The sequence below is a fragment of the Tamandua tetradactyla genome, chromosome 8 (genome assembly GCF_023851605.1).
Source record: "Tamandua tetradactyla isolate mTamTet1 chromosome 8, mTamTet1.pri, whole genome shotgun sequence".
NCBI classification, from domain to species: Eukaryota; Metazoa; Chordata; class Mammalia; order Pilosa; family Myrmecophagidae; genus Tamandua; species Tamandua tetradactyla.
This window is the reverse complement of record NC_135334.1, coordinates 124,120,323-124,143,690: the sequence shown is the minus strand read 5'-3', so window position 1 is coordinate 124,143,690 and position 23,368 is coordinate 124,120,323. Positions and strand designations below refer to the sequence as shown.

General features: G+C 57.3%; 2 protein-coding genes across 3 annotated transcripts; one reads left to right on the top strand and one right to left on the bottom strand.

The window, feature by feature from the left end:
• Window positions 1-6,174: 6,174 nt before the first annotated feature.
• On the top strand, window positions 6,175-11,886 carry PSMC3 (proteasome 26S subunit, ATPase 3). The gene is made up of 12 exons (XM_077114616.1): window positions 6,175-6,449; window positions 6,661-6,744; window positions 7,341-7,466; window positions 7,888-7,992; window positions 8,102-8,164; window positions 8,425-8,562; window positions 9,001-9,144; window positions 9,239-9,387; window positions 10,240-10,336; window positions 10,566-10,711; window positions 11,474-11,555; window positions 11,709-11,886. The coding sequence occupies exons 1-12, from the start codon at window positions 6,423-6,425 to the stop codon at window positions 11,817-11,819; spliced, it is 1,272 nt and encodes a 423-aa protein (XP_076970731.1). The 5' UTR covers window positions 6,175-6,422; the 3' UTR covers window positions 11,820-11,886.
• Window positions 11,887-13,744: 1,858 nt separating this feature from the next.
• SLC39A13 (solute carrier family 39 member 13) lies at window positions 13,745-20,562 on the bottom strand. 2 transcript variants are annotated; one of them, XM_077114618.1, is made up of 11 exons: window positions 20,507-20,562; window positions 19,737-19,815; window positions 18,977-19,285; window positions 17,415-17,528; window positions 17,001-17,125; window positions 16,520-16,624; window positions 16,344-16,433; window positions 15,584-15,634; window positions 15,188-15,320; window positions 14,984-15,083; window positions 13,745-14,834 (listed from the first exon to the last, which is right to left on the bottom strand). In XM_077114618.1, the coding sequence occupies exons 3-11, from the start codon at window positions 19,275-19,277 to the stop codon at window positions 14,759-14,761; spliced, it is 1,095 nt and encodes a 364-aa protein (XP_076970733.1). In that variant the 5' UTR covers window positions 19,278-19,285; window positions 19,737-19,815; window positions 20,507-20,562; the 3' UTR covers window positions 13,745-14,758. The 2 variants fall into 2 exon arrangements, with proteins under 2 accessions (XP_076970733.1, XP_076970732.1); XM_077114617.1 differs by having other exon boundaries at window positions 15,192-15,320; window positions 20,507-20,536.
• Window positions 20,563-23,368: the final 2,806 nt, after the last annotated feature.

Below are 23,368 nucleotides of genomic sequence, written 5' to 3'. Positions count from 1 at the left end.
AGATCCCAGACCTTGGCTTCTAAACATCATGCTCTACTAAAAGGAACCGCAGCTCTTTGGAGAAATGACTTATTCCGGGTCTGGGGTAGAGAAAGTAGAAGATGATCCTGGAATACTTTGTGCCAGAAAGCAAGGAAAAGCTGAAAGAATAGTGAAACAAAACAAACGGACACAGGAGTTAGCTTGAATGGGCTTCCCCTGTCCATACCTGAGAAATTTGAGCATCAGAATAAATAATGAGCACCTGCCCCCAATAGAGTACAATTCCAACCTTTAAAAATAAAACAAACAAAAGATTTTAATGAATAAGAGGAGAATCCATACTGATATGAATGAAGGAATTGAAAGCTTAATGAAGAAGTAGGTATTTACATAGTTTGTAAGCTGCCAGAATGCAATATACCAGAAATGGAATGGCTTTTTTTTTTTTTACTTTTTTTATTAATTAAAAAAAATTAACAAACAAAACATTAAGATATCATTCCATTCTACATATACAATCAGTAATTCTTAATATCATCACATAGTTGCATATTCATCATTTCTTAGAACATTTGCATCGGTTTAGAAAAAGAAATAAAAAGACAATAGAAAAAAATAAGACGATAACAGAGAAAAAAAAAAAAGATTATACATACCATACCCCTTACCCCTTGCTTTCATTTACCACTAGCATTTCAAACTAAATTTATTTTAACATTTGTGGAACAGCTTTTAAAAGGGGAATTCATTAAGTAGCAAGTTTACAGTTCTAAGGCCATGAAAATGTCCAAACTAAGACATCCAGAGAAATATACCTTAACTCCAAACAAAGGGCCGATGAGGCTCGGGGTTTCTCTCTCTTACCTGGGAAGGCACATCTGCTTGCTTTCTCTCATCTCATAAGGCTTCCCGGGAGGGGGGAGGGGGAGGGGGAGGGGCGGTTTCTTCTTGCAGCTTCAATGGTCTCTGGCCGGGTAGGTTTTGTCGGCACTAAAGCTTTTTCCAAAATGTTTCCCTCTTAAAGGGCTCCAGCGAGCAACGCCACCTTGAATGGGTGAAGACACATCTCCACGGAAACCATCTCATCAAAAGGTCCCACCCACAATTGGGTGGACCACATCTCCATGAAAACAATCAAAAAGATCCCATCAAATAGTATTAAATGAGGATTAAAGAACTTGGATTTTCTGGAATACACAACAGATTCAAACCAGCACATGGTTCCAAAGTATTTCCCCACAAAATACTTATTAAATTCAAACGGGGAAAGAGTAACTTCATGGGAGGTTGGTGGACACCAGCTTCGTGGAGTGAGGAAGGTTAACTTGCCTGTAAGGAGACAAAGAGAAATCATGGGCTAACCAATAGAACGTGAAAGAAACTCAGCATTGCTTCTGTAATTTTCCTGCCAAAGAAGCATAACCTGATGCATAATCTAATGATGAGGAAACACCAGCCAAACACAAATTGGGAGACATTTGGTAACGGGCCTGTGGTCTTCAAAAGTGTCGAGATCATGAAAGCCAAGGAAAGACCGAGAAACTGGTCCAGATTGAAAGAGAATAAAAAGGCATGAGAACCAAATATAGTGGTTGACAATTAGTGAAACTGAATGGTGCATGAGGATCACTTGGTCGTAACATATCAATGTTAATTTTCTGATGTTAAAAGTTGTAGTTAAATAGGAAAATGTCCTTGATTGTAGGAGACACACACTAAAGTATTTAAGGTGATGAGGTGTCAGGTCAGCAATCTACTCTCACATCGTTAAGGAAAAAAAAAAAAAAGACAGAGTTTGCAGTGTTCCTGTAGGGTGAGATTGTTTTCCAATTGAAAACTATATAGTTAAAAAGGGTCGCCCGCAAGAAGGGGATGGTGCAGGAGACTTGACCTTCTCCTAAGTATGTTCTAAAAGAGACCATACAACATTTCGTTTGGTCCTTTTGTTTCTGGCTTATTTTGCTCCGCATGAAACCTCATGGTTGATTCACCATGTTGCGTGCCTCAAGATTGTTCCCTTCTGTAGCCGCACAGTTTTCCATCATATGTGTACACTACAGATTGCCCTGCTTTTCAGTAATGTACCCTTCAGCCACCTCCATCTACTGGGCGTCATGGATAATGTTGCCATAAACATCCGTGTGCAAATGTCTATTCGAGTCCCTGCCTTCAGTTCTTTCAAGTATTCCCAGTAACGGGACTGCTTACTCATATGGTGTGCCAGTTTATAGCTACTATGTACCCCAGAAAGGCCATATTTTTATCCTGACTTGACCTTTGAGGTCAGTCATTTCTTTTAATCCTGATTCAATACTGTAGGGTGGAAACATTTGATTAGATTATCTCTGCGGAGGTGTGGTGCACCCAATTGTGGGTGTGACCTTTTGATTATATGGAGACGTGACTCCACCCATCCAAGGTGAGTCTTGATTAATTTACTGGAGTCCTTTAAAAGGGGAAAAATTTTGAAGAAACCTCAGCTGATGTAGACGTTTGGAGATCGAGACAGAAATAGGCCGGGAGCTAAGCAAGGACTTACAGAAATAGTCAGAACCTGAAGAGAAGAAATCTCCGGCCCAGTAGATGCTAAGCTAGGAGACAAAACCCAGAATTTTGACCCACAGCAGCTAAGTGAAGACCCACAGACGCTTAGAGAGGAAACCACTGGCATAAGAAGCTGGAAGCAGATGCCAACCACGTGCCTTCCCAGGTGACAGGGGTGTTCCGGGTGGCATCAGCCTTTCTTCAGTGAAGGTAACCTCTTGTTGGTGCCTTAATTTGGACATATTTATAGGCTTAGAACTGTAAACTTGTAACTTATTGAATTCCCTTTTTAAAAGCCATTCCACTTCTGGTATATTGCATTCTGACAGCTTAACAGACTGATACATACGGTGACTCTGTATTTAGCCTCCCTTGGATCTATCTACTCCATTATCCTCCAGGGGGCTGCTCCATTCTGCTACCCTACCAACAAACAAATGGGCTCACCTCTCTCCACATGTTCTCTAGCAGTAGAATCTTTCTTGGAAATAGAATCTTAAAAGAACTGCAAGGAGGCCTGTAACTCTGAGCAAAGGGGAAAGCTGGAGTCGTTGAGGTCCTCGCTGGCCGTCACTCTGGCTGAGCTGGGCAGCTGTTGCAGGTTTTGGAGCAGAGGAGTGACAATATCTGAGTTAGGTTTTAAAAGAATTCCTCTGGTTGCCGGGTTGATTACGTACAGGCTTTAGATCCATGACAACTGGCCTGGACACTTCAAAAATACCAGTGTCACAAAAGACGCCCCCCCACACACCCAGAGAAAGCAAATGTTGCGAGATGTTATCAGTCAGCAAATCTAGTGAAAGGAAACAGGTGCTCGTTGTCTATTCTTTTACCCTTTTTGTAGGCTTAACATTTTTCAAAAGAAAGTGTTTGGGGATGAAAGGAATAGACTTTAGGAGGTATATTCGTTTCCCAGGGGTTCCCTAACAAAGTACCACAAACTAGGTGCCTAAAACAACAAAACTCTATGGTTTCACAGTTCTGTAAGCTGCAAGCCCAAAATGAAGGTGTCACGAGGGCCCAGCTCTCCGAAACCTGCAGGGCGATCCTGCCTTGCCTCCCCTAGCTCTCGGAGTTTGCCCACCATCCTTGCTTGGTGTTGCTTGACTTGTAGATGCGTCACTCAATCTCTGCCTCTGTCCTCACACGGCCTTCCTCCCCAGCCCCGCCCCGTCCTTGTTTATAAGGATGCTAGCCATATTAGATTAAGGAGCTGCCCTATTCCAGAATGACCTGGTCTTACTTACTTAATTCTGTCGGCAGTGACCCTGCTTTCCAGTCAGATCTTGCTCTGTGCATTGTGTGGTACTGAGGGTCAGGACTTCAATCTATCTTTGGGGGGACAAAATTCAACTTGTAACAGGAGAACAGAAGCAGGGAGACTGATGAGGGGGTCCCTGCAATAATCCAGGTGACAGGTGATGGGGGCTTGGAGCACAGTAATAGCTGGGAGTGGTCAGATTCTGGGGAAAAAGTCATATATAGTTATACAATTGATATAAATAACATGATATTGGAAATTTTCAAATATTTTGGAAATTTTTTATTTGATTTTGGAAAACTGCAAGCATATACAGAAGAAGAGAGTACTTGGGGGTACACTGACTCCCCATCTCGGCTTTCACTAGAAGCACATGGACTCTCTCGTGTCATTTATGTCCCCCACTGCCTCCTTGGAATTCTTTTGATGGAATTTTATCAGATGCAGACATTTGTATCATGAGGATTTCCTGATGGACGGGAGGTGGTGTGGGGAGAGACGTCAGGGTTGCTCCAAGTGGGGACCTTTCACACCCATCACCCTGCCTACTCACCACAAGCCAAGGTGGTGGGCGTGAGGGCCTCACCATTTCCCACACGGAGACACTGAGGTCCAGGGAGGAGAACAGACCTGCCCGAGGTTGCATGGTAGAGCTGGGCTCAGAACTGCCTTCCCTGCACCTGGGCTCCCATCCCGTCCCACCAGTCCACGGCTCTAATGGAGCTGCCTGGTCCCTTCTGACCCATTCCCAGTGCTGGCTCGAGGCCTAGCCTAGGCGCCTTTTTCTCTCTAGAGGCCCAGATAAACCCAAGGCCCCAAGCTGGGCCGCACTTATCCTGCCAGAGGACATGCTCTGCCCCAGGCTCTCCCTCTGGGACTTCTTTGATCTCCTTGGGCAGCCTGAACCCTCATAAATTGGTTTTCTTTTTTCTCAAACCTCCCCCAAGACATCCCTGCAACTGGACTCCCAAGATGATCAGTCCCTGTCACTTTATGCCGCATGGCCAGTCCTTCCTCCATGTCTTCCAGGGGTCTCCTCTCTGACATCCCACCAGGTTCAGGTCCCACTGGTGCCGTCCCTTTTCCTGTGACCGGAGACCCCGCCTCCTGGGGCAGCCTCTTTCAACTCATTGAGGAGCTGGACTTAAGAATGGACTGAAAACAGCCCCCTGTAAAGCCCTGGTACTAGAGTCCTGGTTCTCCCACTTCTTGGATGCGCTGAGTCCAAATCCAACTCTCTTCCTTAACAGCCTCTTGGATGTGGCCGAAGCTCCGTCTCAACGCCATGCTGCTCCCGTCAGTCCAAGACCAACCACGGCCCGGGCAGGGGCTCTCTGAACACTCGTATTGGTCAGAATCTCCGCATGTGGGCCCCAGAGACGGCCGGCCCCCCGGCTCCCATCAGAAAACTCTGAAAAACGGGGCTTTGGGGCTCCGCTCGCTGACAGAACGGCTCAGGCACGTGAGTCGCGTGGCCTTCCGAGCCTCCCCACGCGCATCCGAAACGGAGAAGGATGGCGCCGCCCGTCCCGGGCCGGGGCTGTGGAGAGGACCCGAGAAAGCGAGGCTCCCTGCGGAGGCGCTTCTGTCAGCTTCAGGGGCGACGACAAACGCTTATCGTTATTTAAAGAATAAACTCCTGCTTTCAACTGCCTTCCAAGCAAACCACGGGCCGAGGTTCCCCAGGTGTGGCGGGTGTTGGCGACGCTTCGTCGTGCGGTGTCAGCCACAGGGCCGCCTCGATTCCCCCCAAAGTGAGCCGCAGGGATCCCGGGCCGCAGGCGCGGTCACCGGCGTCTCCTGAGACCCGGCGGCGGCGGTCGGCCCCGCTCCCCGAACTAGCTCACCCGGCGCAGAGGAGGCGGCGGCCGGCCCCGCTCCCGGAACTAGCTCACCCCGCGCAGAGGAGGCGGCGGCCGAGCTCGCCCACGCGGCGATTCCGCGGAGTGCGCTGCGGCGTTGGGGGCACTTCCGATTTCTCTCTTAAACACTGGGTTAATGAGTCTCTCCGGTCACCCCGGGTTGTAATGACGTCATTATAAAAATGCGACCTCAGGCGGCTTCCCTCCTTTTTTGGCCCCCTACACCCAGCTGCCGCACGTTCTGCATGGCATGGGAGACACCGCCATGGTGCGAGCGCCCTCATTCCTTAACGCGCCCGGGTTCTGGATTGAAGTCGCCGGATCGTCGGACCCTTTCAGTCCCGGGCGAGATTAAAACTACATTTCCCAAAGGCCCTCGCGCCTTCCGGTTTTCCCACCCTCTCCTTCCGGTTTTAAGTTGAGGCCCCGCCCCTGATGCGCGGGCCGGCCAATAGCGGCCCGACCCTTCGGGCCCGGCGTAAACAGGACGAGGGCGGGAAGGCGTCAGGAAGGGCGGGGGCGGGTCCTCGGCGCGGGCTTCATCTTTTGGTTCGGAGGCGCAGATTCGATGAGAGCGCGCGGCCGTAGCTAGTCCTGGCGCTTCGTCGGGAATCGAGGGGAGAGGTCCGGCCCCGAGCGGGAGCAGGCGTTAAAAAGGACTGCCTCTGGCCTACTCCCCGCCGCGGGTCCTTCCCGGAGCACTCTTCGGCGTCCTCCCCCAAGAAGTGAATCTGCTGCCGGGACTTGGGAATCCAGTGACTCGGCAGGAGAAGATGGCGACCGTGTGGGATGAGGCTGAGGTGGGCGCTGGGGGCCCCGGAACCGGGCCGGCGGGGACATGCATGGGCCCGAGGTCTGCGCCCGTCCCCGGGAGGGGTTCCGCTTAGGATGTGGGCAAGGCTCGGACGCCGCTACCCCGGTTTGACGGGCTGTGAAGCAGGCTTTGACTGGGCTCGGAGGACGCGGGATGCCTGCCCCGAGTTTAAGTAAATTATTGTTATTCTTTAACAGCAAGATGGAATCGGAGAGGAAGTGCTCAAGATGTCCACGGAAGAAATCATCCAGCGCACACGGCTGCTGGACAGTGAGATCAAGGTGGGCGCTGCCGCTCCTGCGGCTGGTGGTGGACCCCGGACAGGGCAGGCCCCGGGGATCCCAGCCGCTTCTCCCGCGTCCTTTTCGGCCTTCCTAACACCCGGGGGCGGGGGGGCAGCTGCCCCGCACTGTGCCCTTACCCCTCAGGAAAGACTTAAAGAAAACTAAGCCTTAAGGGGAACAAGAGGAAGCTTGGAGGGATAGGGAGGACCACACTGCCCTGCCAACAAGGTCTTAAATATATTTCTCCCGAGAATCCTTCTGGTAGTAGCGTCCCGGTTTTACAGATGAGGAAACTGAGGCTCAGAGGGGTTTTTACTATACTGTAGTGCCTAGTCCTTAATAAGAGGCAGAACCTAAATCTATACTTGCCTGGTTTGAAATCCTGTTCTTTTCCTTAAGCTGCAACTCTTTCACCAGAAGCTTTCCAAACTGGCTTCCTGTTTTGGCCTCTGCTGGATGTGGGCACAGTGATGTTCAGCCTTCAGGGAGCCTTGGAGCTGGATGAGGGGAGGAGGGACGGGTCCCCAGGCAGCCTGAACCTCAGCACGAGCTGAGCCAGGGCTGAGCATTCACCTCCACTCACCTTATCCCAGATCATGAAAAGCGAAGTGTTACGAGTCACTCATGAACTCCAGGCCATGAAGGACAAGATCAAAGAGAACAGTGAGAAAATCAAAGTGAACAAGACCCTGCCGTACCTTGTCTCCAACGTCATCGAGGTGTGTGTGTAATGGAGGGGAGGAGGGGGTCACTGGGGCGTGGGGCAGCCAGGGAAAGAGTAGGTGGGGATTTTTGAGGCACAAATGGCATGTTTGAGTTCCACCTCTGGGGTCCACCCCTTGTGTGCAGTTCCAGGGGGAGATGGGGTTTGGAAAGGCTATTGGAAGCCTCTTACACCTCCTTTTCTGCTTCCTCAGGGGTCAGTGAACTGTGTGCAGAGCAGCAGCACCTGAGCAGAGATCTTGTCAATCCTCTGACTTATTAGCTGCACCTTTGCTGGGCTCAGGCTCCTGTAAGGAGTGAGGTGCAGAGGGCCAGCCCTACAAGTGCTGGAATTGTCTCAGGGCCCAGGAAGTACTGGCTTTGGGAAATTCAGGTGGCTGAGGAAGGCCTGTTGGTCCAAGCTTTTTTCCTTTCCAGCTGCTGGATGTTGATCCTAATGACCAAGAGGAAGATGGCGCCAACATCGACTTGGACTCCCAGAGGAAGGGCAAATGTGCAGTGATCAAAACCTCCACACGACAAGTAAGGCTGGCTCAACGGTGGGAGGACTGAGGAGGGTGCGGGTGGATGTGGGGCAGGGCTAGGAAGCTTGACGGGCCACAACTGAGACTGCACCTGGGTCCTTCCACAGACATACTTCCTGCCTGTGATTGGGTTGGTGGATGCCGAAAAGCTGAAGCCTGGAGACCTGGTGGTAAGTGGTGCCTGAGCCCAGGTGGGGGTTTTCCAGCGAGTTTTCTCCACTGACCAGTTGAGCCCCAGCCCCCAGGTCACTTTAGGCTCTGAATCTCGGTGGAGCAGCCTGGAGAGTCTGGGATCCTGTCCCCCTGCTCTGTATTGCTTGTGTTACCTAGTCCTACGTTTTTGCTTTCACTCTATCGACACTGTCACCCAGCCAGAGTTAGGTAGGCCTTGACCTAGGACAGATCTGAAGGCTCCGTGCTGTGTCCCCAGGGTGTGAACAAAGACTCCTATCTGATCCTGGAGACCCTGCCCACAGAGTACGATTCGCGAGTGAAGGCCATGGAGGTGGACGAGAGGCCCACAGAGCAATACAGTGACATCGGGGGCCTGGACAAGCAGATCCAGGAGGTGAGGGAGGCTTGGCAGCCACCAGGGCCTTGCAAGCCTTTCATGTTTTTTTACTTCATTGACCAGAGCATCTTGTAGAATGTTCCTTTTTCCTCATGTCATTCTAAGAAAAAAGGGGTGCTGTGTACAGGCTAGGCAACTGGGGGCCACAGAGATCAAATGACTTGCCTAGGTAACCAGAAAACTGGGGCCAGAGCGAGAACCGGAACTCATTTCCTGTCTCAGCACAGTGTCTTCCTACTGTATCCTGCTGTTCCTGGAGAGGTCACAGCTAGTGCTCGGTAGGGGTAAATGTCTGTCCTCATGAAGTGGGGGCAGGAGAGGGCAGCGTCTGTGGATTGGAGCAGGAGGGTTGCAGATTGGGGTGAAGCCATTAAGGGTTGGTTTATAGGAGCCCTCAGGGCGTCCCTCTCCTCACCCAGGACTTCTTCCTGGCAGCTGGTGGAAGCCATTGTCCTGCCAATGAACCACAAGGAGAAATTTGAGAATTTGGGGATCCAGCCTCCAAAGGGGGTGCTGATGTATGGACCCCCGGGCACAGGGAAGACGCTGCTGGCCCGGGCTTGCGCTGCGCAGACCAAGGTGAGTGCTGTGGGTGGGGTGAGGAGAAAGTGGGCAGGAGCTGAGGCCTTTCCTGGTGCCTTCGGTCTGACCCCATCTCCCTCCCTGCACCCAGGCCACCTTCCTGAAGCTGGCTGGCCCCCAGCTGGTACAGATGTTTATCGGGGATGGGGCCAAGCTGGTCCGGGATGCCTTCGCTCTGGCCAAAGAGAAAGCTCCATCCATCATCTTCATCGATGAGCTGGATGCCATCGGCACCAAGCGGTAAGGGAGTGTCGGTGCCACCAAGGAGATGTCCACAGCTCGGGTTCCCGGGCTCGTTCCCATCTGTCCCCTCCTCCTTCCCCTGGCACAGTGGTGCTGGATTCTTGTGGTTCTGCTTCCTCAACTCCCCTAACTAGCCTTCCCGCTGATTTCTCCTGGTTATCCATCCTCCTCCCAGCTGCGTGTTCTTCTCAAAGCAGAAATCTGGTCCCTTGATACCCATGCACACAAAGGTTGTGCTGAAAGCCCCTCCTCGGCCTCCCGTTGCTCCCTGGGTTACATGCTGAACTTGCTGTGGCCTGTGGGGCCGCACATGCAGCTGCCCCTGCCCTGGCTCGTCCTGCACCTCCTTCCCTTCCTGGGCTTCCTCTGTTGTCCTCAAGGATTTCAGGCCATGCTGGCTCTGGTAGGAGAGGTTTTGTACCTGTTATTCCCTTTCTGGAATGTGCTATTCCTCTTTCCTGTTCTTCACTGCTTGACTGCCTCCCTGATGTGCTCAGCCTGTCTGGACTCCCTGGCCTTCTCCCCAAGAGGGGGACCAGATCCCTTTATTTCCAAGTATTAGCTCAGTTTCCAACTGCACAGTCATCAGGGGGAGAGCCTAGGCAGGTGGTGGCTGTTTTTACTCCCTGTGGCATCCTCAGCACAGCATCTGACCACAGTAGCCTCTCCAGACTCTGAATGTTGTGATCAGCAATTACTGATACATTTTGCGTGTTGGTCCCTGGGCTGGGGGCTCCGGATTGAGTGAGATGCCCCGGACAGTTCAGGTAGACTTCCTGGGGGTAAAGAGGGCAGAAGGGCTCTGCCTGAGCTGTGACCTCACCAGGATTTCCGGCTGCTGTGCCCCAGCTTTGACAGTGAGAAAGCCGGGGATCGGGAGGTGCAGAGAACGATGCTAGAGCTTCTGAATCAGCTGGATGGGTTCCAGCCCAACACCCAAGTGAAGGTGAGTGTTCTCATTCCCTCACAGATGAAGGAAACGAGGCCCAGGCTGGGACCCTTCTCAGGGTCACCCAGCTAGCAAGTGGGGGAGCTAGAATTAAAATCTGGCTCTGTCTTTAACTTCCCCTGCTGTTGGCATGCCCTGGACCACCTCTGTCTTTCCGGGCCACGGCTGTGATCTGTGCCTGCCTGTGCTGCCCCATCCTGCGCTCACACTGTGGCTGCCTCCTCAGGTAATCGCAGCCACTAACAGGGTGGACATCCTGGACCCCGCCCTGCTCCGCTCAGGCCGCCTGGACCGCAAGATTGAGTTCCCAATGCCAAATGAGGAGGCCCGGGCCAGAATCATGCAGATCCACTCGCGAAAGATGAACGTCAGGTTAGCAGGGGCAGGATGAGGCTCCAGGACCTGCAGCCGAAGGGCAGCGCGGCTCCCCTCTATGTACTGAGCTATCCCCGACCTTTGCAACCCACTCCACGTAGCTTGCACACAGCGCTGTTACCCATGCCAGCCTCCACTGCTGCCCAGGCTAGGGCCTGGGCCCCAGCAAGGTTCTAATTCTGGGTGCTCTGTGCATTAGAACCCACCCACCCTCCCCTGTGATCTGAAGGCATGTGGGCCTCCCCAGCCCAGCAGGTAAGCACAGCTGTGGCATGGCCAGGAGGAAATGAGCCGGGGCCAGGTGGCCCTGGGTTCAGATCTGTGCGATCTTTAGCAGATGGCTTGGCTTCTCTAAGCCTCAGCTTTCTTAGCTGGAACTTGGGATAGTGTCAGTGGTAGATAGACAGCACTAGGCTACAGTTCTGGGCACTTGGCAGCCACGGAATGGTTGGTGCTGGTGCAGGACTTGCTCTGAGCAGACACAGATGATGGTGTTTTGTCTTCACAACCCTCTGCTCCCCTGCCTCGGAGCCAGTCAGCCCCTGCAGTCTCAGTTGCAGGTTTCTAAAAGGCGAGCTCAGGAAACATGAGAAATAGCTGGGTCCAACCTCTGTGGCTGCCCTTCTCTACAGGGCCAGGAGGTATGAAATGGCACAGGGGTCACGCAGCCAGTTGACCTTGCTGCTTGACAGGGCAAGGGGGGCACATCTCTTCTTCCCTTCCTGTAAGTAACCGCCCCGTGGCCCATTCTCCCCCCAGCCCGGATGTGAACTACGAGGAGCTGGCCCGCTGCACGGATGATTTCAATGGCGCCCAGTGCAAGGCTGTGTGTGTGGAGGCGGTGAGTGGTGGGCAGGGGCGTTCTCTGAACGGTCAGGGGTGTCTGGCGGGTGGCAGCTGCTGAGGGGGAGAGGCTGAGAAGGTCATGGTCTCTGGGTGGGGCTGGGCGTGCAGGGAGGCACTGGACACTGTCTGTCTGTCTGTCTGGCTGCAGGGCATGATTGCACTGCGCCGGGGTGCCACCGAGCTCACCCACGAGGACTACATGGAGGGCATCCTGGAGGTGCAGGCCAAGAAGAAAGCCAACCTGCAGTACTACGCCTAGCGGGGCCACCCGCAGGCCTGCGCCCGGCATCGTGCAAGTTACGAGGGGCAATAAACGGTGGCTCCAGGGTCGCTGCCATCTGCCTCACTCGCTTTCCCTGGGCTCTGGGTGGACAAGGGCATGTGCAGCAGGCTCCTTCCCCGCGCGCCACTGCCTGGGAGCCCCTGAGAGAGCCCTGGGCCTTGACCAGCTGTCAGTGGGAGGCCTTCGGGGTTGGGGGGTGGCTGGGAGCACGTTGCAGCTGCTGCCTGGGGTCTTTGTGACTCCCCAGAGCCTTCTCCAGTTCCCTCCCCCCACTCCCTGCCCCTCTGCCTTGGAGAGGCTCACCGGCTTCTTTCTGCATGTTGGGGCTCTGGCCCTAGTCCATGCGTCTCTGTAAAGCCAGGCTTTTTTGCTCCAGGTTCCTTGAAACCTCTCCCTTGTTTCCCAGGCCCCTGAGCCTCCGGTTTCTGTCCGTGCCCCGGTAAGCTGTCAGTCCAGTTACCTCAGGCGAAGAACAGCCTTGAGTAAGATCCATTCTGAGTGCGCTTCTAGGCGTCATTCTGAGTGCTGCGTTCTTCCTCCAACACCCAATTCTGCCCTCTGCTTCACACTGCCCCACCCCAGACCCGGTCAGTTCCCTTCACAATCTTGCTCGTCCTCTCCTGCCCACCAGCAGCCCCACCTGAGCCGGCACAGTGCGTGTGCTACGCAGGCTTCAGGCAGGATTTTCTTTCACGAGCAAAAACGACAGGTGTGTCTTCTAACCCTTGAACACCTGTCCAGATTTTGCAAGTATTAAGTGGCATCCTGGGGTTTAGACCCAGGGCTGGGATGTAGTCAGTCTTTTCTCCACTGGGCTGTCTTAGCAGTGACTCTGGCAGCCCCTTTTTGGGGGTGGTGGGGGGTGGTGTGTGCATGAGGTGGGAATCAACCTGGGTCTCCCGCGTGGCAGGTGAGCATTCTACCACCAAACCACCGTGCATCTTCCGGCAGCCTCTAGAGGGGCTTTTCCATGCCGCCCACTGACCCAGCCCCTGCCCTCAAAGCCCAGTAGCACAGCCTCCGAAGTGCTACAGGTTCTGTCCCCTACCCTGAGCCCAGCTACCTCCTTTGCCCCATTCCTTGTTCCTATTCTTTCTAGCCAGACGGGCCACCTCCCTCCTGGCCATGCTCAGACCCTCCCCCAACCTTGGCTTCCTCATCTATAAAATGCCTGCCTCAGTGTCTCCCACACAGCAGACCCTCAAAGGTACAGCCAGGAGTGTGGAGCTAAGGGGAGGGCCGGGCCTGATGCAGGAAGCTGAGCTCCTGGTGGTGTCAGACCGGGGCCTGCCAGGTCTCATCTGTCAAACAGGTGGAGCACACAGGCCTCTGACATGTTCTGCTGACGAAAATACTGAAAGCCAAGCACTCCCAGTCAAGGAAGCAGCAGTTTGGGCTGCTCCCCCACCCACCTAGCCTGGCCCTGCACAGTCATGGCTGCTTTCAGCCACTGGGCCATGGAGGGCTGCCCAGTCCTAGAGACTAGTGGGGCAGCACTTCTGCTCCCCGTTGCACCGTGGGGAGGCAGTGCCCCCTGGCACCTGACGCCGTCCCTGCACCCTGCAGTTAGGGAGCGCTGTGTGCCTTAGAATGAGGGTCTCGGCTCTAGCAGTGACAGAGCCCCTGGCTAATATATCCAAAAACGAGGGTGACAGCTCTGAAGTGGTAAGGGGCAAAAAAAAGGCATGGTGCTCAGCCATTCCAGGGATAAAAACTAACAAAACAAGCCAGAAAGACATGAAATGCTGTGTCCTGCTGCTTTCTTCAGTGTAGCAGTTTAGACATAAGAAAGTGACCAGGCAGCACGGTCAGCAGGAGCAGCAGAGGGGGCAGGGCCCATGTTAGAGGCAGGGGCATGGCGCACCAGGGAAGCCTGAACATGTGCAGACCAGACAGGCAGCCAACCTGTGGGTAATGTTTATTTGTTTCTTGCATGTAGAACAAGTATTTACAGATACGAATGGAACCACAGCAGAACGGCTACAGAGCCACCCCAACCCCCTGATGGCCACTTCTCAGAACGTCTGGCCGAGCGACAGGGCTTGAGCCCAGCTGTGGAGTGGGCTGGCTGAGTCCCTGGGTGTGGGCCAAGGGAAATAGCTGGGGATTATGGCTTCAGCATTCTCCCAGAGCACATTCCTGAGTGCTGACAACACTAGCTCTCACCACCCTCGTGAGAGAGGAAAAGGCCCGAGCAGGGAGAGGTGGGCATGGCTTGCTCTCTTCCTGCTCCCGAAGGATTTGCCTGGGCCCCTGAGTTGGCAGGAGCATCCCCAAGCTGGGCTGGAGCTGCTCCCTGCCCTGCAGGCTGCTGTCTGGCAGCTGGAGGCGGTGGGAAGTGCTGGCCTGTGCAGGAAGAGGCTCAGAAAGCGTCCCCAGGTTCAAGGCTGGGCGTGGTGTGACAGTGGGTGTGAGAGGGGGTGGGGCCCACGCCAGCACCTGCCTCCTTCCTTTCCACCAAGGAAGGGCCCCTAGAGGTGGCAAAGGGAGGGCCAGGAAGGGGGATGCAGCTGCGAGAGGCGGCCCAGCCTCAGCCCCTGGTTTGCCGGGGCCTTCCAGCGTGAGCAGAGGCGTCCTCACCCAGGCAGGGCCCCGGGAACCAGCTGGAGGCAGGCAACCTGGGCGCCCGGAGGCCCTGGGAGGCTCAGCCTGGGACTGGCTGCTGCCGGCTCCACCATTCACTCCGGGAGGCACGGGGTGGCAGGCGGGGGTGGGGCAGGCACTGCCGGGCAGTGAGGTTGGAGTCACAGTGTCCGTTGTGCACCCGCCTGCCTCGGGCCACACGTGCACACAGCACACACTCCCTTCCTGCGCAGCCAGAGGCTCGCTCACTCTCTCGCTCTGGGACGCAGGGCCCTCTGCCTCCCGCGGTCACGGCACGACTGAGTCTTAAACTGCGGTGGGGGGTGTGGGCGCTACTCCACGAACAGCGAGAGAAGTACCATCACCACGACGCCCGTGCACAGCAGAAGCACCTGCTGCAGGGAGTGCCTGCGGGGAGAGGCCGGCTCAGCTGCGTGCCGGGCCGCGGGGCACCGTACATGACGCCCGTACACAGCAGGAGCACCTGCTGCAAGGAGTGCCTGCGGGGAGAGGCCGGCTCAGCCATGTGCCAGGCCACGGGGCCAGGGGACACTCACCAGGGGTCATCCTCCTCCAGGAGGTCGGGCAGCACGTTCACCAGGGCGATGTAGAGGAAGCCGCCAGAGGTGAGGGGCAGGATCCAGGCCACCGTATCCTCTGCAGAGAGGGGGCCTGGCTGGCTAGGAGTCCCGGGGGCCACGTGTCCACCCCTCCCGCAGGGAGGCCAAGGCAGCCGCCGCCACCACCCACTTCGCCCGTACCTACTCCCTTGGGGGACTGTGTGCAGATGGCAAAACAGGCGCCCAGCAGGCCCCCCAGTGCTGTTGAGAGCTGCAGCTTGGCTGCACTCCATCGGTCAAAGCCGGCCCGGAGCAGGATGGCGAAGTCGCCCACCTGCGGAGAGGGCGAGCTGTTTGCTTTGGGCCCCAGCCGGCCAGGTGCTCTGTGCACCCCAGGTATGGCCACCCACATTGAGCCTGGCCTGTGCCGACCCTGCTCTGGAACCCACTGCCCATGTCCCATTGCCCCAGTCCTGAGCAGGCTGGAGCATGGCTGAGATGGGGCAGCCGGTGGGGCAAGTAGCTGCAGGCCTGCAGCCCCATGGATCCCACCCCCACACTCATGGCCCCCACTGCGGAGCCGCTCTGGGCGCTCACCTCATGGGGGATCTCGTGCAGGAGGATGGCCATGGTGGTCAGGAGCCCAATCTGCAGGGAGGGAGCCTGAGTGCAGGGCCCGGCAGCGCCCTGCCCACTCATCCTACAAACATTTACTCTGCTCTGGATTTGCTCTGGGCCGGACACTGCGCTGGCTACTGGAAACAGCGGTGAATGAAAGAGACGAGAAACAAAGGGCAGCTTGCAGTCCAGAGAAACTGAGTAAACACGCGTGGGCTGCACCACCGCAATAGGTGCTGGAAGGAAAGAACGGGGTCGAGGGCAGGGTCCCGGGCCCCAGACAATGCCAGCAGAGGCTGCCTGAGGAAGTGCGTTTAGGGGGTCTGAAGGGGAGGAGCGAGAACATTGACGTGAGGTGAGGAACGGCCAGTTCAGGGACAGGTAGAGCAGCAGGTGGGGCACTGAGGGTGGAGGTGGGGGAGGAGTCATCAAGAAGCAGGGGCCAAGCCTGGCAAACTGGCAAGGCTCTCTTGGATTCTGGGAAGCCACAAAGGGTTTTAAGGAGAGGGACATGAAATCCCGACAAGGAGTGATGACAGCAGCTGGGGATAGGAGGAGCAGAAAGACCAAGGAGGAAGTGCTGGCAGTGCCAGACAAGTAACGGGGGACACCAAGGGGGCTGGGGACAGTGCCGGCAGTGGGGCAGGGGGTCAAGAAAGACTCGAGACACATTCTGGAGCTAGAACTACGGAGCCCAGACCGGATCGCCGCTCCCCCGGAACCGCCTGTGCCCCCTCACCTTCTTGCTCACAAGGAAGCTGGCAGCCACCGCCAGCCCGTGTGTGAAGTTGTCTATGGTGTTGGCCAGCAGGTTGAGGTAGCCACTGACCTGGGTGAGGGGAGAGAGCCAGCTGAGCTGGGCTGGCCACTCAGGGCTGGGCGGCTGCAGGAGGGGGCCCTGAGCAGGCCACTCACTCTGATGCTCCGGACCACGGCACTCAGTCCGGGTTCTGCAGCCGGCTGGGCCAGACGGGGGCCACCATTGGGCACAGCAGCAGCAGAAGGATCTTTGCTGGGGACCTAGAGCCAGGAGGAGGGAGAGGGGCATTAGATGCCCCCCCCCCCCAGTCAGGGTGGGCATAGAAGGGGAGAGCGAGAGATGGAGGAAGAGAGACAGGCCAGTTAAAGTCGAGCCTTTAACTGGCTCGACTTTGCTGTTCAATCCCCCGGTGCCCCAAACCCAACAGTGCCCATCCCCACGTGCCGCCACTGTCAGAGCAAGCACAGCAGGGGCTGGTGGCATCACCACCCGGCTTCTCCCAAAGCAGCTGGCCAGCATCCCAGAGCTCCTGGGACGGACAGCCAAGAGACCCTCTTCACAGGCCCCAACAGAACATGGATTTGGGCCCCTAGAACCAGAAGCTGCTGAGCCCTGGCCCTGGAGCTTGGGGCTCACCTGGCTGGGCCCTTCCTTCTCCTTGTTGTCTAGGAGCATCTTCTCCAAAGCCAGGAACGTCAGGAAGCCAGTGATGACCCACAAGCCCAGCTGCTGGTGCTGCTGCAGGCTCTGCCCCTCACCGCCTGCAGGGGCAGTGCGGTCAGGCCAAGCCAGGGCCTCAGGGCCAGTTGGGATGGGATCTAGTCCAGGGCAAGGACAGGGGCCGGGCAGGCTGGTGGGGCAGCTGGACCCCAGGGATTCCCACAGGGGCTGGACGCTGGAATCAGGCCAGTGACCATCCCTCCCAGGCAGGTTCCGGCCAGATGCCCACAACTTCTAGCTGCTCAGAAGAGCAGGCAGGCCGAGGCCACCCCTGGCACGGGCATCAGATGCTCCCTTGCCCTCTGGCCCCAGGGCTGCAGCCCCACTCACCGGGGCTGGCACTGCACGTGTAGGCCCACGCCTCGGGCAGCAGGTGGAGAAACACATTGCCCAAGAGCCCCCCCAGGGCAAAGCTGAGCAGCTGCTTCAGGCGCCGGGCCCCCGCTGAAAGGCAGAGATGTGGGCGCTGAGGGTGACCCAGCACCCATCTCCCTGGGCTGTCGGCAGTCCCAACCAGACTGCAAGCGTCCAGGAGGCAGGCGAGCTCTGCTGCTCTTCCTGGGCCCCCACAGGCCACACCCCGGCCCGCCGACTGCTGTGCAGCCACTACCGCACCGCAAGCTCTGGAGCTGCCGGGCGCAGCTCCTCCCCTCACCAACTGGAGCTTAGGCAGATTATTCTGAGAGTCTCCCTCATCTGTAACTTGGGTGTAACTGTAGCTATCTGACGGGGATCCTGTGACAACGCATCTGCCAAGAACTCCTTAAATGGGAACTTTTTTTCCTCTCAGTCACTGCTATTCTGAGAAAAGGGGCAGAGATTCGCCTGACTTTTTCAGCCTCCATAGTTGGAAGTGCCCAAAATGGACCATGTCCGACCCCTCAGTTTGATAGAGGAACAGGCCCAGAGAGCAGGGGCAGCTTGGCAGTGGCGAGGGATGCTGCTGGTGAAAAGAGCCCTCTATGCCCGTGCGTCTCACGTGCAGACTGGGGCAGTCACTCAAGCCCTGCTCCTCCCAACCTCACGGGGCTGCTGCGAGATGAACGGATGCACAGGTCCTTGGGCTGGACAGCAGGCTCCATGAGGGCCTGGGCCACAGCTGTCCCGCCTGCCTTCAGCCCAGCCTGTGGCCTGGGTATGCAGCAGCCCTCAGCTGGGTGGGCAACCCGAGCCTGGCAGGCAGAACAAGCTCCCGGGGCACTTGGCAGATTCCTGGGGCCCCGGTCTGCACCGACACTCCCGGGGCGAGGTGCCTGCCTGTTTAGCAGCTCCCCATATCATCTTGGATATTTAATTACAATTATTTGTGAACAGGCAGTGTGCACATGGTACAAAAGGCAATGCTGGTCCGGCTCTTCCTGGTTTGAGAACTTTCATCCCATGAGCAGAAAGTGAGGCGAGGCAGCCCTCCCCTCGCCCACGCACGGCTGACCCACGCGAGGCCTGCAGGTGCACACCTCCCAGCATCAGGCACTCAGGCGGGCGCTTCAGGAGAAGGACTGAAAGCGCTTGGCAGTCACTACTTATGTATATCAGCACATTTAATCTTCCGTAGCACCTAAGAGGCAGATCCCCTCCTTACTCCCATTTTAAAAGCTGGGAGACTGAGGATGGTAAGGGAAGTAACCTGCCCCAAGCTACCCGGCAGGTAAGTGGCAGAGCCAGGATTTGAACCCATGCCATGCACTTGTCCAGCCACCGTGAATGTTGCCTTCTGGTGAATGTTTGCTAAGTGAAACAGTAAGTGTTTAAAAGGACCAGGTGAGAATTTCTCTTCTCTCCCCACCCTGAGCCCACTGTACCCCAGTACATGAGACCCCGGATCTGCCAGGAAGAGCAGCAGCATGTCCCACACTGCTGGCTGCCCTGGTGTCCTGGGGAGGGCCACCTACCTGCAGAGCGCAGCGCAGTCCCCATCTCTAAGGGCATGACAAGCAAGGGGAGGACGCCACTGAGGCCCACCATGAGAGAGCCCAGGAGGGAGCAGATCCAGGCGTCCAGCCTCTCTCCACTCAGCAGGGCTCCCCAGGACTCACTCTCCTTGTTGTCCAGGCGACAGGCTGCTGCAGACCCGCGGCTCCAGAGGGGCTGCTGGGAGCCCCCAGCCCCTCCCAGGAGCTCCAGGGCAAGAGCAGTGAAGAAGAGGAGCCTCTGGCCTCCCATGCCACAGGCAGGGCAGGAGCATCCAGACATGCCACGGGCTAGAAGACAAAGGCCACTAAGGTGAGCTGGCTGCCACCCTCAGCCACGCACCTGCCTTAGAAACGTGGCACATCTCTCGCGTGCTCTGTCTCTCTCGCGTGTGCACACACACAGTTGCCAAGTGGCCATGCATCGTCCTCCTGCCTGCCTGGCCCATGGCATTGGGCAACCTGAACAGCAGGTCACAGAGCAAAAGGGCTCTGCTCCCCCACATCCCCACTCCCAAGAATCACACATTTTTTCCTTCTGAGCCAGCTCCAGATGGTGTGTCAGCATGTCCGCCTGAGGCTAAACTTTCCCTAATAACAGGGTGAGGCGCTGGCTGGGTTCCCCACAGCCACCAGCAGGCCTGGCCCAGCTGGGTGTCCTGGCTGCCAGAATGTGTCCCCATGAGGACAGTTGGGGTCTGAGAACAGCAGTCTGGGCTGACGGGGAAGATGAGCAGCTGACCTAGCCCAGGGCCATCAAAGTTTCTTCCTAGGAGATGAGTCCAATGTCCTTGGGGTTTGGAGAAGCACAGGAAATGGGACTGCAGAGAAGGGAAAGGAGAACCCTGGTCAGGAGATGCCCTACAGACCAGCAGGCACGGCTTCCAAGGCCTGCCGATAACTTTGTGCCCTGCACTTTTAACTGGTTGTAGCCATGTCCCTGAACGCCCTCTCTGAGACCTGGTTCCCTGCTGTGTAGGGTGGGAAGAGGTGCTGCCTCCATCGCGGGCCCTGCAGCTGAGGCAGCCGGGAGCCCCAGGAGGACGCGCCGCCGGCGGGGCTGGGGGCCGGGGCCGGGGCGGCCGGAGTGCGCCCGGCCAGCGCTCGCAGGACCGGGACGTCGAGTCCGGAGACGCCGGCATGAGGCTTCAAGGCCGTTCTGCCCGCCTCGTGCTGGCCATGACCTTGAGCTGGTGCCATCCGTGCCTCAGTTTCCTCATCTGCTCAGGGCGGTGGCGGGAGCCCACTTTCCCCCGGAGATGTCCAGGCCAGGGACCCGCAGGCCTTGACCGGAGACGCTCACTAACTCGGCTCCATCCACTGGGGTCAAGGGCGGGACTGGGCCAGACGAGAGGGCCGAGGCGGTCACACCGGGGTGCGGGGCGCGAGGTCGGGGCGAAGGGACCGGGGCACGAGGGTCCGCGGGGAAAGAGAAGGGAGAAGGCAAGAGGGCGCGGGGCGGGAGAGGGCCGGGGGCGGGCGGGGGGCTTCCAGGGCGCGGCGGGCACTCACCGTGCGGCGGCGGCGGCGCTCCGGGCGGCCCCGGCCATCCAGCTGCGGCGCCGCGCCCCGCCCCGCCCCGGCCCGCCCCGCCCAGTCCGCCGCCCGGCCCCCGGCCCGGAGCCGCCCCCGGCGCGCAGCCACGTCACACGGGCCCCTCCGGAACCTGCCGTGCCGCGCCGCGCGGGCCGGGGGAGCGTCGGCCGGGGCGCGCTTCCGCCTCGGGGACGCGGGGGACCCGGCGACCGTCGGACTTCCGCCCGGAGGGACGGGGCCCGGGAGTGACGGGCGGAAGTGGGAGCCTGGCGGGCACCGCGCGCAACCGGGCTGGGCGGGGGCGGAGGTGCTGCGTCGGGAGCAGCGGACGCGGGGCTGCGGGGCTGCGGGGCTGCGGGGCTGCGGGGCTGCGGGGCAGCGGGGCACCGGGGCAGCGGGGCTGCCGCTTCTCCTCGCCTGCAGTCCCGCCCGCCACCTCGCGGGGGCGCCCCCGACTGAGGGCAGTGCCGGGCTGGCCGCACCGCCGGGGGCCGGGTGGGAGGACGCTGCGGCGCTCGGGCTCTGAGTCAGCGGGGCCGGCGCCTCCAAGAACCAGGGAAAGGGGAAGTGCCTGCCGCAGGGAGGGGCCCAGCCCGGGAACCTCAGAATAGGGAATTTTATTCTTACTCATCGAATTATTTTTATGCCTTGGTTTTTCGCTGGGAACCTCAGACTGCTGTCTTCAGGGCTTGTAACCCTTTGGGGTCCGGTGCCCGGTGGCTGGGCCCTGCTGCTCCGAACTGCAAACCCAGAGAGGGAGGCTGGGCCGGGCCTGGCCTCTTCTGACAGCCTAGGGCAGCAAACCATCAGTAGTTGTTGTAACTACCGCTTACTGCACACGTCCGTTACGGTCGTTCACTCGACTTGCACTGTCACCAGCAATCTTCAATTTATCCCCCTGAGGATGGACTGTGCCAGGGCCCCAGGTGGCAGCACATGGCAGGGCAAGGAGCACACAGGACATGCCGCTTGCAGGTGGCCTGAACAGCAGTGTGACTCGGACCAAGTCATTCCAACCTGCATCTCCTGGGAATCAGCCAGGATGGGGAGACATGTAGGAAGGTACAGGTGGGGCCTCGCTTGGGTGGAGACTGCGCAGGGATCGTCTGGAGCCGCTGACACTCATGTGCTGCCTGCTTGGCTCCCCCTCCACGGGGGCTCGGGGCACATGGCTCGTGCAAGCTGCCCCTGCGGCCTGTCTACCCTGCCCAGACCCCTTTCCTCAGAGAGCCCCCTGCCTCCTTATCCCACCAGGCCAGCGGGACACCCCCCCCCCCCCCCAGGCGCCCTCCTGGGACCCCTCCCTGGGTTCTGAAATGGAAGTTCCAGGGAAGCTTCCAGGTGCCGAAGGCTGTCTCGGGGATACTGCTGTCGGGCCTCGGACCTGCCCCTCTCCCTATACGAGAAGCACTTCACAATATGCAAAGAATTTCACAGTAACAGTCAGCATTCCTGCTCTGAGGGGGGCAGGACCCAGCCAGAAACTGCTTCTGCCGCCTCCCCTCCCGCTTGGCTGGGAATTACTGCATCAGACTCCCTGAAAGATCAAAGGGATAGGTGCTGGGATGGGGATGGGGTGGGGGCGGGGGATGGGGTTGCCAGCTCTGGGAGGTGCCGGTGAGCAGGGGGTTAAACGGGAATGAGGTTCAGCGGGGGTTCCCACAAGGTGCACACGGGTAAGAAAAGCAAGAGGCTTTTACGTATTTTATATGATCCAATACTTTACATGTGATTGCAGGTATCTGTAAATACAAGTTCACGCAGAGTTACGGGGGAATAAAGCTTAGCAAGTCACACATAAGGTTGGTGACATGGATTCCTTGGTGGGGACAACAAATGCAGTTAAGTGCAGGAACAAACATAAAAGGAACGTGTTAGACTGCTAAAATATGCTTATGTTGTTATCTCTGCAATTATGTAAAAATATGTGTATGATGGCCTGGCTCCTGTGGGACCAGACAGCAAGATTCTGACACCAGACTTTCTGGGGCCAAAGCACTGATATCCGTATGTCTTGGGACTAGGGGATAGGGCTGTGGTGAGGTCTGCATGAGTGCAGACGCACGCAGCACTCAGAACGCCTGGCAGGTGGGAAGTGCTGTCTAAGGGTTAGAGGCCATTATTTTTATGTGTATAAGGAAGATGCTAAAGTAATTAGAAGAATAGAAAAATCAAATACACCGGGCAGGGGCTCCCCTCTCTCCTTGTCTTTTCTGACACCTGTATCCATCAGTTTGGAGGACCGAGGGACATCCTAGGTTGGGGTACTGGACAGACAAGCCTCAGCAGTGCAGGTGGGGCCTGGACCCGGCTTGGCTGAGATCAGGGAGCTGCAGACCCGCCTCTCCGACTCCCAGTGGATGCCTCACATCTGACTTGAACACGTTTTTACTGGCTTGGGTCCCTCTACTGTGGGCTTTTCCGGGCAGCCAGAACTCAGCCCTCTAAAAGCAGAAGGTGGGGTCCCCTCCGGGCCCACTGACTGCTTGGTGGATCTGAGACCGGTGCGGCCTGGCACTGCCACAGCTTGGACAACCTGCCGTCCACTCAGCGGTCTGGCCTCAAGACCCCAGGGCTGGGGCTAGCTGCATTTTTTTTCTGCCTCCAAGATTGTGGCCTCCCTTGAGGAAGGAAGCTGGTGCATCCTGACCCTGGGATCTTCTTCAGCATGTAGGGTTTTCCCGTGGGGGTCAGTTGGCAGGCGGCAGTTTTTCATAGAAAGGCGGGAGGCTCAGGGTGGTGACACCCCTTGCTCGAGATCGCGGCTATAAAGGAGGCAGAGCTGGGTCCCCGCCCAGGGTCTGCTGCTCTCAGTACCACCGCTGCGTCCAAATGGGA

Excerpts from the sequence above, each read along its gene's own strand:
- PSMC3 (XM_077114616.1), top strand. The coding sequence starts at position 6,423 with ATGGCGACCGTGTGGGATGAGGCTGAG. Across the intron at positions 7,993-8,101 it reads TCAAAACCTCCACACGACAA|ACATACTTCCTGCCTGTGAT; the intron begins GTAAGGCTGGCT and ends GTCCTTCCACAG. Across the intron at positions 10,712-11,473 it reads TCGCGAAAGATGAACGTCAG|CCCGGATGTGAACTACGAGG; the intron begins GTTAGCAGGGGC and ends TTCTCCCCCCAG.
- SLC39A13 (XM_077114618.1), bottom strand. The coding sequence starts at position 19,277 with ATGTCTGGATGCTCCTGCCCTGCCTGTGGCATGGGAGGCCAGAGGCTC. Across the intron at positions 17,126-17,414 it reads CACGTGCAGTGCCAGCCCCG|GCGGTGAGGGGCAGAGCCTG; the intron begins GTGAGTGGGGCT and ends CTGCCCCTGCAG. Across the intron at positions 14,835-14,983 it reads CTGGAGGAGGATGACCCCTG|GCACTCCCTGCAGCAGGTGC; the intron begins GTGAGTGTCCCC and ends CTCTCCCCGCAG.